General features: G+C 37.3%; 1 protein-coding gene across 3 annotated transcripts in view; it reads left to right on the top strand.

Moving 5' to 3' along the window:
* The window catches only part of PIAS1 (protein inhibitor of activated STAT 1), a 123,000-nt gene that overhangs the window by 89,082 nt on the left and 21,468 nt on the right, over positions 1–12,450 (top strand). For all 3 annotated transcript variants that reach the window (XM_081511879.1, XM_081511876.1, XM_081511878.1), the window contains exon 7: positions 3,409–3,514. In XM_081511879.1, coding sequence (XP_081368005.1) covers positions 3,409–3,514 — 106 coding nt within the window. The remainder of the gene's footprint in view (positions 1–3,408; positions 3,515–12,450) is intronic.

The following is a 12,450-nucleotide window of genomic DNA, read 5'->3' on the forward strand; positions in this document are numbered from 1 at the left end:
TATAGCCCACCAGGCTCTTCTATCCATGAAATTCTCCAGGTATGAATACTAGAGTGGGTTGCCCTTCCCTTCTCCAGGGGATCTTCCTGACCCAGGGATCGAACCCTGGTCTTCTGCATTACAGGCAGATTCTTTACTGTCTGAGCAACCAAGGAAGCCCATAGTGGTGGTAACCATCTTACAATGTATTTTAACTCTTTGCAGTCAACATGTTGTACACTTTAAAACTTACGCAATGTTATATGTCAATTAAAAAATTATAAAAGAAAAAGCTACTACAGTGCTTGAAGGAAATAAGTGAACTTTATTATAATTTCTTATCCTACCTCAGAGTAATCACTGCATCTAGCATTTATTAAACTGTCATTGTAGAGAAGTTTAGATACTTGTGTAAATTCTGATATTTAATGTGTATATCATTTTAATAATGAAGAAAATGTCCTATGAACTCATTAGACAATTTTGAAGACTCTTAAAGCATTTGACAAAAGCATTAGTGTAGTGCAATGTATTATCTTTTGGAGTGGGGAGTTGCTGCTGAATCTTTCATGTGATATAAAATTTAATTCCATATTATCAATACTAGTGGTGTTTGTTAATAGCTAACCATCTCTTTGCTTTTTTGCTTGTTATATGTTTCAACTAGAGTGAACATACATTTTCACTTGTATGTACCTGTGGTTTCTACTTGATCGCTCCTTAAAAATCTGTATAAAACCTTAGGTGATTCTGAATATTCAAGCTGTCAGTATATGATTTCACAGTGTTAATTAGCATTTCTTCAGTTTCTGTCATACTTGAAGCATTAATCAAATAATAAAGATGAATAGGATTTCTTTTTCTAAAAGAAGCTTTTTAGTTTTATATTAGATTGGTATGTTTGTTGTCAGTCTAAAATTTTGGCAAGTTTTAAGTTATTTGTTCCTCATTAATAAATTAGAAGATTTGGGACTTGCCTGGTGGCTTAGTGGTAAAGAATCCACCTGCCAATTCAGGAGACATGGATTTGATCCCTGGTGTGCCACAACTATTGAGCCTGTGCTCTGGAGCCCGGGAGTCACAACTACTGCAGACCACACACCCTAGAGCCACGCTCCACGATAAGAGAAGCCACCTCGACGAGAAGCCCATGCGCTACAAGTAGAGAGTAGCCCCCACTTGCTGCAACTAGAGAAAAAGCCTGCTTACAGTGACAAAGACCCAGCACAGCCATAAATAAATAAATTTTTTAGAACGACTACTAAAAATAATTATGTTTAATTATGGGATTTATTTTAATGAAAGTATGTGTGTATGTGTATTAGTCGCTCAGTCATGTCCGACTCTTTGCAACCCCATGGATTGTAGCCCACCATACTCCTCTGTCCTTGGAATTCTCCAGCCAAGAATACTGGAGTGAGTAGCCATTCCCTTCTCCAGGGGATCTTCCTGTCCCAGGGATTGAACCTGGGTCTCCTGCATTGCAGGCAGATTCTTTACTGTCTGAGCCACCAGGGAAACCCCTAATGAAAGTAAATTAGCTCTAAATTTTTTTTAATTTAACTTTTATTTTATATAGAGGTATAGTTGATTTACAATGTTGTGTTAGTTTCAGGTGTACAGCAAAGTGATTCAGTTTTACATATACATATATCCATTCTTTTTCAGATTCTTTTCCATTTATGTTATTACAGAGTATTGAACAGAGTTCCCTGTGCTATTTAGTAGGTCTTTGTTGATTATATATTTTATATACGTGCTGTGCTTAGTCACTTAGTCATGTCCAACTCTTTGTGACCCCATGGACTGCAGCCTGCCAGGCTTCTCTGTCTATGGGTATTCTCCAGGCAGGAATACTGGAGTGATTTGCCATGCCCTCCTCTAGGGGATCTTCCCAACCCAGGGATTGAACCCAGGTCTCCCACTTTGCAGGCAGATTCTTTATAGTCTTAGCTACCAGGAAAGCCCAGGAATACTGGAGTGGGTAGTCTATCCCTTCTCCAGGGGATCTTCTCAACCCAGGAATCGAACCGGGGTCTCACGCATTGCAGAAGTGTGTATGTGTTAATCCAAGACTCCCAATTTATCCTTCTCACATTAGCTTCTTTGGTACTCCCCCCTCCCCCCCGGAAAATGTGTAACATGTGAGCACCAATAAGTTTCTGAACTGTAAATGAAAATGTGACCTTCCAGAGGGTATTATAGGATATATTCTCCTCTTGCCAAAAGAGGGGAATGTGTTTTCCAGAGAGTGGACATAAATGAAAGTTGGAATGTACATTGGACTAGGTTAGGAGGGTCAAATCAAATGGTATGTGAAGTTAAGATCTATAGAGAACCACTCTGGCCTTGGCCATTAGTCCTCTGTCTTGATATCCCTACTCTTTCCTCTTGATTTCTAGTGCCACCTTTGTCACCAAGCAGGTGCATGATCATGAGCAGATAACATACATTTTTAAAATTTAAATTAAAAAATATTTTGTGTGCTTCTGTTGCATCATTTCTTTACTTAGAAAAGTACTTGCCCTACCCATCTCTTACAGGCCTTCTTTGAGGTTTAAATGAAGTGGATAGTGTACATTAAGAGTGCATACAAAGCTCTATATAGCTAATAAATAGAAGATGGCAATAATTATTTTTCCTTTTGCTTCTTTCCCAGTCTCTTGATCTTCTTCTTGATTCCAATACCAAGTGGAAAGTGGGCCTCCTCATTTACCTCTGTTACCCTTCATAAGCTTCAGCCCTCTTTTATTCCTCTTACCCAGTCACGTACCCTTTCCTTTGCCTTGTCGATCAACATTTTGTTTGTTCCCCCTTTCCTACTTTCATCTCTGGGTAATCCCTCTGCTGGTAATGGATATTCATCAGTTGGCTTGCCAAACCAGCAGCTTCTCTTTGAATATTTAGTATTCCCTCTGCTTATTGTGGTAATAGCCCAAGTAGGGTCTTTTCAAGAACTAGTTAAAGCATAGAGAGAGATTAAATGGTATAAATTACCAATCTAATTTGTAATTTTTTGAATAGCTACCGTTACTTACTAAATATGGTTTATGATGACTTTAACATCTTATTGGCCTTGGTTTATATTTATTTTTAACAGTGTTCTTTTACATGCCTAAAATCGTTAGCTTCAAGCATAGGTAGTCAGGTAATATAGAAGCGTAACAGATCTGGCTTTATTTCTTGAAAGTTGCAAAATTAGGGCAAGTTCTTTTACTTCTCTACACTTCACTTTCCTCAGCAGCTTTTTGGTTAAGATTAAATGAATTACCATTCATGAAAACACCTAAGATAGTGTTTGGCACACAGTAGGTGTTTTAACAGGTGTTAATTTTCTTTCTCTATCATTTTGGGATTAAAGTAGATGTACCTATTTACTTACTTATGTTGTTTGTTTTCTACATCTTTTTTTTTTTTTTTTTTTTCCAGAACTATTCCATGGCAGTGTATCTTGTAAAACAGTTGTCCTCAACAGTTCTTCTTCAGAGGTTACGAGCAAAGGGAATAAGGAACCCGGATCATTCTAGAGCTTTAAGTACGTATGATAATCTTGTTTTATTTATGCAGCTGAACTGTTTTGGTAAAAGTTAGAATAGTGTTTTCTCAACTCAAGAAATTTTAGGGTTTTTTTGTTTTTTTTTTTTAACTAGAGCTTGTCACAGTTGATTAAAACACTGAAAACCTTGTTTTGTGAGCTAGAGTAATTCAAGACTTAACAGTAGTTTTAGGGAATTCCTTGGCACTCCAGTGGTTAAGACTCCACACCTCCACTACAGGGGACATGGGTTCTATCCCTGGTTGAGAAACTAAGATCCCACATACTGCATGGCATGGCCAAAAAAAATTTTAATATCTTTGTCATGACCTATATTGTATAATTTATATTTTATTGATCTTAAAATTAACTTTGTAACATCAGTATATGAACACAGAATATTTTACCAGAGCTTCATAAAAATAAATGTTCAGGAATTCTAGAAGATGGAAAGAAAATCTTGGCATATATTTTACAATAATTATTGTGTATTTAAGATTTATTCAGGAAAAACGTCCAAGGATATATGATGACAGCATCCCTGCATTAACAAAGTAAAAAGAAAGTCACTGGGGTGGTAGATAAAATAATGAAATAAGTTCTGGTTTTAGTCAACTATGTGGCCTTGGAAAGTCAGTCTACCTCCTCTGAATTGCTCGTTCCTCATCTGTAAGAAGTTTATACCACATGATAATCTAATGCTCCTCCAAAATCTGCATTCTTAGGTGGAAAGGATCGTTCCTTTTGGTCTGTTGTACTTGAGAGGTAGAAAGGTGCAACTAGACTATTCTGGCCTCAGTGAGGGTTAAGCCCAGAGGTTGACGGCCTTTCCAAAGAAGTAAACTAAGTTCTTCCTTTATTCTCTTCTTTATAAGAGGTAGATTCTTCATGAATGAATTTGCAGGTATCTGGAGATGGGCACTTGGAAAACAAAACTTTTACAGATGAAGGTTAGATGGCTACCCGTTAAGGACATTCTTGATGTGAGTTGATTAATGGAGCCCCTATCAGATTTGTAGTTAGGAACATTCTGAAAAAAACTAAAAAAAACTAAAAAAACTAAAGCGATAAGACCACCTTTCCTCTTGCTTCCCTTTGTGGCATAGCTTTTATTTTTGTTCTAACCTGTTTTCATACCAGAGTAAAAGATCCCACTACCTCTGAATATCAGTATACCCTTAAGAGTTCATTGAAGGATTTTTCTGCTTTAAAGAGGCTCTTTTAAAAATGCAAATATTGTGAGTCAGGAGGACACACTGGTGGCTAATGCCTCTGTAGGTATTCCTTGATAGACAATGGAGAGCTCGAGGTTTGGTTGATGTCTAAGGGAGTGGAAGCACCATTTGCTAAGGCCAAGGAGATAGTCAGGGACCCTAAAAGTAGAGAAGGGACCGACAGCTGCTTTGAAGGAACATGAAGAGAAGAATTTTTCCTTTTTCACACTCCATTCCTGGTCATTCTCTTGAGAACCTTTGTATTTGCCACAAAGTATTAGACTCTCATTTAGTCAGAAAGTGTTATTAAATTATGGGAGCCTGTGTGGAAAAGGTCATACCAGGAAATAAAACTAAAAGCTGATGAAGCTATTAAGTGGCACAACAGTAATAATAAGGCAGGCTGTCTTTGTTCAAGCTGTAAACTCTTCTCCACTTGTATCTTTAGCACCATCTGGAGGGGGAGTGGAAAGGTGAGCCTAGAGTTACTTTTTTTACTGGCACAAACCACTGTTAAGCAGGAAAAGCTACTTAACTCAAAAGCTGTTTATTTCATCTCTGATGCATCCTGGAAGTGGAGAATAGTTGGAGATTGGGTAGAATTTTTGTCACACTTTGTATCTTATCTTAATTGGCCTAGGGAACCAACAATCAGTCATTGGATCCTGCCAATAAAACATTTGTTGTAATTGACTAAAGAACAGATAGCCTTTATGCTATCTCTAAAGAAGTAACTTTCCCAGCAAATTAATTATGTAATTAAAAGATTGTGTGAAACAACTTGACAGAAGAAAATGTTGGTGGATTTCTCAGATATTTTGAAGTATCTAATTACCTCCAAATATGTTCATTGTAAGTCATTCTTATCAATAAATTCTACTGGCAAAAATAAATCAGACATTATTCCTGAAATAAAGTCAATAGTATTTAGGCTTTTCACAGAGAAATCCACTCTCTGGTTCATTTGATTTAGTAGATTTTTGTATTGTGGTTTCCATCTTCATGTAGAGTTTTCCCCTCATAACTATCACAAAAGAGTCCTTTACTAATTCTTGGTCAGGCTCCTGTCTCCACTTCTTTTTCCCCTGAGCAGACATTTTAAACCTTGGCCATACTTAAACAATACTCCCCCTCTTTCACACACTGTCAGTGTAAGAAAATTGGTGCTATAAGATATGACTTCTCTAAATTGTCCATTTCTTCCTTAATGTCACCATAACTTCATTCATACTCATCGTTATTTATTCTCTTCAATCTCAGGAGGAAATGTCCCTTTTCCTGCCCAAAATTAATCTATTGATTCATTCGTCTCATTCAAGAAATTGTTTAAGAGTCTGCTGTGTTCCAGGCACAGGAGAACATGGTATTAAGCAAAACATATGCTGTTTCTGCATCCTTGAGAAGTTTGCAGTCTGGTGGGAAAGACAAAATTAAATGATTGCAGAAGTCACTAATGAATTACAGTTGTGACATGTGTCTTGAAGAAGAAAGACAAGGAACTCTGGAGATAACAGCAGGAGAACAGAGTCCTCTGGTGCTGTGATGCTTAAGGCAAGATTATAAGGATGAGGAGGAATTAAGCCCCAAGATAGGAGGAGAATATATCAAGAGACAAGACTAGTGGAGTTGGAGTGGATAGAACAAAGGAGGAAAGTGGCCATAGAGATAGCCATGGAGTGAGTTCTTATAAGTGATATAAAGATAAATGACAGAAAACCCTTAAAGGATTTTTAAGCAGAGCAGTATGACCGGATATGAGCAATGAAAAGATCACTTGCTGCTGCTGCTGCTGCCAAGTCGCTTCAGTTGTGTCCGACTCCTAGCGACCCCATGGGTCTGCAGCCTACCAGGCTCCTCCACCCATGGGATTTTCCAGGCAAGAGTACTGGAGTGGGGTGCCATTGCCTTCTCCGGAAAAGATCACTTAGAAGACTGAATTGAAGGGGAGCTAGGCTGATGTAAGTGAGCCGGTTAGAAACCCAGTTATACAGAGATATTGTCTTGAACTGAAGTAATAATGATGAAATAGAAGTTGATGTTTTGAGAGATGTTAAAGGGAAGAATGGTGATTATGTATGGGGAGCGAAGAAAGAGAAATGAAGAAGGAGTTCAGGGTTTCTTACTAGGCACGAGCTTACATGGTAGTGCTATTTACTCAAATGGGAAACGGTGTTGAAAAGATGAGGTTGCAGGAGCAAGATCAGAGTCCATCCTTGGACTTTCGGTATTTTAGATATCTATGAGGCATTCAGAGGGAGATGCTCAGAAGCAGTATTATGATGCCTGTTTGCTCATTTATCTGCTCTCTGCCCTGTATTTTCAGTTCCTTCCTCTCCACAGGCCCTTTCTGTCAACCTTCACTGTCACGTCTTTTTCATCCTTTAAATAATACAAAAGCAAGGTACTCTCTAGAGACCTGTGTTCCTCCTATTCTCATCCTAGTTTCCCCAAAGAGTAGTCTACACTTCCCTTTCTACCTCTTCACTGCAAACCATTGTGAACTTTTAACTCCTGTCATTCCACTGAAACTACTCTTGCAGATATCACAAGTGACAATCTGATTGCAGAATTTAAAGTTTGTCTTTTCAACTTATAACTTAGATATTTTTGCAACATTTCGTGCTAACAGCTTTCCCCTTGAAATTCTTGTCTCTCTTCTGAGTCACTTGCCTTCAATGGATTCTCTTAAGGGAAGCATCCTGAATGTTTGTTTTCCCTGGGTTTTTGTCCTTGGTCCACTTCTCTACATACTTTTGCTAGAGATTATCACATTAATCTTTGTGGTTTATGTTAGCACCAACTCCCAAATAAATATTTTCATTCCAGACCTTCCCCTGAATTTCAAATGTAGATACATGTAGCTTTCTAAACATGCCACTGGTTCCTCTAATTCAAGGAGTGAAAACTCACAAGTTCTATGAGGCATAAACCCGAAATATTTCTCAACTCTTGTCAAATTTTCTCTCCCTACCATCACTGACCTCATTTAAGCTCTTATATCCTAAGTTTATTTAAAAAACCTATTCTTGAATTATATATTCCTCTCCTTTCTTGACCCCCCTTTTCCTGTCTCTCTTCTGATAGCAATCTAAATGATTAATATGACCTAACCTTACCTATTTTTTTTTTTGCAATCCATGGCTGGCTAACACCAATGGAATAAAAACTAACTTTGAGGGCTTCCCTCCCGGCTCAGTGGTAAAGAATCCACCTGCCAATGCAGGAGACATGGGTTCAATACCTGATCCCATGTGGGAGGATCCCACATGCCGTGGGGCAAATAAGCCTGGACGCCACAACTACTAAAGCCTGCATACCTAGAGCCTGTGCTCCTCAACAAGAGAAGCCATCACAATGAGAAGCCCATACACCACAACTAAAGAAAAGCCGGTGCAGCAACAAAGACTCAGCACAGCCAAAAATAAATAAAAATTTAAAAATTAAAAAAAAAAACTAACTTTGTTAGGATGACTTAAGCATATAGCTTTCCATGGTGTGGCATCTGTTTGTTACTTTCTGATGTCATGTGTATTCACTCCTCTCTCATTCTTTATATTCCAAAGACAATGAATTCTGTTCTTTTCCTCAATGCTGTGTCAGTATTGTTTTCTCTGCCTCAAACTTCGCTGTTACCTCCTTTGCCTAGTTCTAGTAATCCTGCATGTTTCACTTTTTCCAGGAGGCATCTCAGAACCCCCAGAGTTGATGCATTGAGTTTCAGCTAGTTTCCATTACAATGCATTAGAGATGCTCTCAACTAAGTATCTTTGCTCCCATCTAGACTATGAATTCCTTTAGGCAGGAGTTTAATCTTATCTTTCTTTGAATTCCTAATGCTTAGCTCAGGGTCTGGCCCATAGTAGACCCTAAGACTTCTGTTAAGTAAACTGCTGAGAAGAGATCTTGAGTGAAAGATCACATCTCTGTGCCTCTTGTTTTCTTGTGCCTCTTGTTCATTTATAAAACGAACGTGTTGGACTTAATATGTTCAGTTGTTTCCAGCCTTAAAATTCTAAAAAGGATAGAAATTTTTTTTTCAATCTAGAGCAGCACTCATGGAGCGGTCTGTGGTGGTGGACATGTTCTGTCTCAGCACTGTCGCGTGCGGACACCAGCACCGTGTGTCTGCTGAGCACTGGAAATGTAGTGCAGCTGAGGAACTGAGTTTTAAATTTGGTTAAATTTAAATATAACCACGTGTGACTAGTGGCCAACTCTCATAGCACAGGACAACAGGGATTTTCAAAGATTAATTTTTTAATGTGGCTAACTGTAACTTTATTATGGGTCATAAAGTAAAATACTGTTACTGCTGCAGCTCACAGTGACACAAGAAAACTTGAACTCCTGGAAGACTTATCACATGTTGGTTGATGCAGCAGGATAAATATCATGTCTTGTTTTTATTTTTCACTCACATGCCCACAAAGGATGAATACTTGACTCACTTTGTCTTTCCTTCATACTTTCTTCTGAAATTTAACATTTCCATCCCCTACCTTTCTTCTTCAATATTTTGGTTGTGTTTATCGAAGTTTACAAGCAGTAAAAATTCACCTTTTTAAGTGTACATTCTGAGTGTGACAGGTGTATGCAATCATGAACCACATGTTACAATGAAAACATGTAACATTCTTCACCCCAGAAAGTTCCTCTTTGGCCTTTCTCAGTACATCTCATTTCTTCTCCCCTAGTTCCCATAACCATTAATATGACTTCTGTCGCTGTAGTTTTTCCTTTCCCAGAATTTCAGATATTTGAAATCCCACAACATGTAGCCTTTTTTTAAAAAATTATTTTTTATTGAAGGCTTCCCTGGTTGCTCACATGGTAAAGAATCTGCCTGCCATGCAAGAGACCTGTGTTCGATCCCTGGGTCAGGAAGATCCCCTGGAAAACGGAATGGCAATTCATTCCAGTATTTTTGCTTGGAGAATCCCAGGGGCAGAGGAGCCTGGTGGGCCACAGTCCATAGGGTCGCAAAAAGAGTTGGACATGACTGAGTGACTAACACACACACACTTTATTGAAGTATAATTTCTTTACAGTGTTGAATTAGTTTCTAGTGTACAGCGAAGTGAAACAACTATACATATACATACATCCTCCCCCTTTTTTATTTCCTTCCTATTTAGATCATCACAGAGCACTGAGTGGAGTTCCCTGAGCTATGCAGTTGATTCTCATTGGTTCTCTATGTTATATATAGTATAAATAGTGTATATATGTTAATGCCAATTCATCCCACCCCCTGCCTTTCATTTCTGATTTCTTTCACATAGTATAATCCTTTTAGGTTCATTTGTGTAGTTTGAGCTCTTTATTACTGAGTAATGTTCCATTTATTGGTACTGTAATTTATTTATCCATTTGTCAATTGATGGACATTTAGATTGTTCCCAGTTTTTCATTATGAATCAAGTTGCTGGAAACATTTACATTTTGCGTATGAATATCTCAGGTTTGTGAACATACGTTTTCATTTCTGTTGGGTAAGTACTCAGGACTAGGATTGCTGGGTCACATGATAAATGTATGGAAAAGAGATTGGCAGTTTCTTATGAAGTGCATATTCCATTTTTGCATTCTTTCCAATAAGATTTGAGATTTTGAGTTTTTCCCCATTCTCACTAGCAGTAGGTATTGTCAGGCTGCTTTGATTTTGCTATTCTGATTACTGTGTAGGTGATATGTCATTTGTGGTTTTAATTTGCACTTTTCTAATGACTGATGATGTTAAACATCTTTTCATGTGCCTATTTGCCATCCTTCCAGCTTCTTTGATGAAATGTCTCTTCAAATTTTTCCGATTTCTTTTATAGTTTATGCTTTTTGTATACTATGAAATCCTTGCCAAATCCAAGATCACAAACATTTTACTTCTAGCAGTTTTATTGTTTTAGTTTTCAGTTTAGGTCTGCAATTTATTTTACATTAGTTTTGGCTATGCTAGGTCTTTATTGCTGCATGCAGGCTTTTTGTAGTTGCAGCAAGCAGGGGCTACTCTCGAGTTACGGTGCATGGGCTTCTCATTGCAGTGGCTTCTCGTTGTAGAACACAGACTCACGGCACAAAGGCTTAGTTACTCCACGGGCATGTGGGCTCTTCCCAGACCAGGGATCAAACCCAGGCCCCCTGCATTAGCAGGTGGATTCTTAACCACTGGATCACCAGGGAAGTCCCTACAATTTATCAGAAATTAATTTTTATATGTGATGCAAGGTAAACTTATAGGTTCATTTTCTCCCCATATAGATACCCAGTTGTTCCATAACATTTGTCAAAAATGCTAATTTTTCCTCCATTTAATTACCTTGGCAGCTTTGTCAAAAACCAGTTGATGGTAGGTATATAAATTTATTTCTGGACTCCCTCATTATCTTCCATTGACCTATTTGCCTATCCTTATACCACTAACACAGTCTTACTAACTAAAGCTTGATAGTAATTCTTGAAATCAGGTAGTCTTCCAACTTTTTCTTTTTCAGAATTATTTTGACTAAATATAGTATATAAAAAGATAATGCATAGTGATCAAATAGTTTATATTAGGGTCATTAAATATTTTTAAAAATATGTCATCATAATTCACCTTCTCAGCAAACTAAAAACAAACAAAAAAACACAAAACATATGATCATCTCCATAGATTCAGTAAAAGCATTTGGTCACTTTCAATATCCATTCATGATAAAATTCAGCAAAGTAGAGACAAGGAGGTTGTTTAATGTATGAAAGGGTATTTTATACGAAGCCTTTAGCTAATATATTTAATGGTAAAAACGTCACCCCTGAGATTGAAAATAAGGCAAGAATATCTTTCTTAATACGTCTATTCAGCATTGCCCTTGAGATCCTAGCCAGCACAATACTGCAAGAAAAAAGAAACAGATTAGAAATGAATAATAATTATTGTCTTTGTTTGAAGATGACATCATTGTGTAGAGAAAAAAATCCCAAAGAATCTACAAAAAAAAAAAAGCTACTTGAGCTAATGTGTGAATTTATATGGTCAGTTTATAAAAGTTATAACATCAAAAAAATGAAGTACTTCCCTATATTACGCAAAATACGTGCAAGATTTGTATGCTGAAAACTATAAAACTTTGGTAAGAGTAACTAAAATAAGACCTGAATAACGGAGAGATACATCATGTTAATGGATCAGAACACTCAGTATTGTTACTGGAGAGATGTCAGTTCTCTCCAGTTTGATCTGTAGGTTAAATTCAATTCAATCAAGATCCTCAATTAAAAAGTATCTTTACATGAAAGGATTGATTGAATCTATAATGGCAAAGGTGAAAAAGCAAAGCTTTTCTTAAAAGAAAGTGACAAACTGATTCTAAAATAATTTCAGAAAAATCTTTCACCTCCGAAAGAAAATGAACATATAAATCATATTTTATTTTGTTGCAATAGCTAATATTTTTTCCCTTCCTCCTGAACCTCCCTGCCACCTCCCTCCCCATTCCACACAATAGCTAATATTTATTGAGAATAATGTTAAGTTATTTTAAAGCATTTGTTTGTATTGACTCATTTAATCTTTGAAACAATGCTATGAGGTACTAGTATTAGTCTCATTTACAAGATGATGAAACTGAGGCACAGAAAAGTGACTAAGGCTGAATTATAACCTAGGCTGGCTCTAGACTCTTTGCTCTGAACCACTGCCTCAGGTTGCCTCTCCTTTTTCATTTCTTTTCAGAGTACTAACAC

The sequence above is a fragment of the Giraffa tippelskirchi genome, chromosome 7 (genome assembly GCF_054371585.1).
Source record: "Giraffa tippelskirchi isolate mGirTip1 chromosome 7, T2T-mGirTip1v1.2.pri, whole genome shotgun sequence".
NCBI lineage: Eukaryota > Metazoa > Chordata > Mammalia > Artiodactyla > Giraffidae > Giraffa > Giraffa tippelskirchi.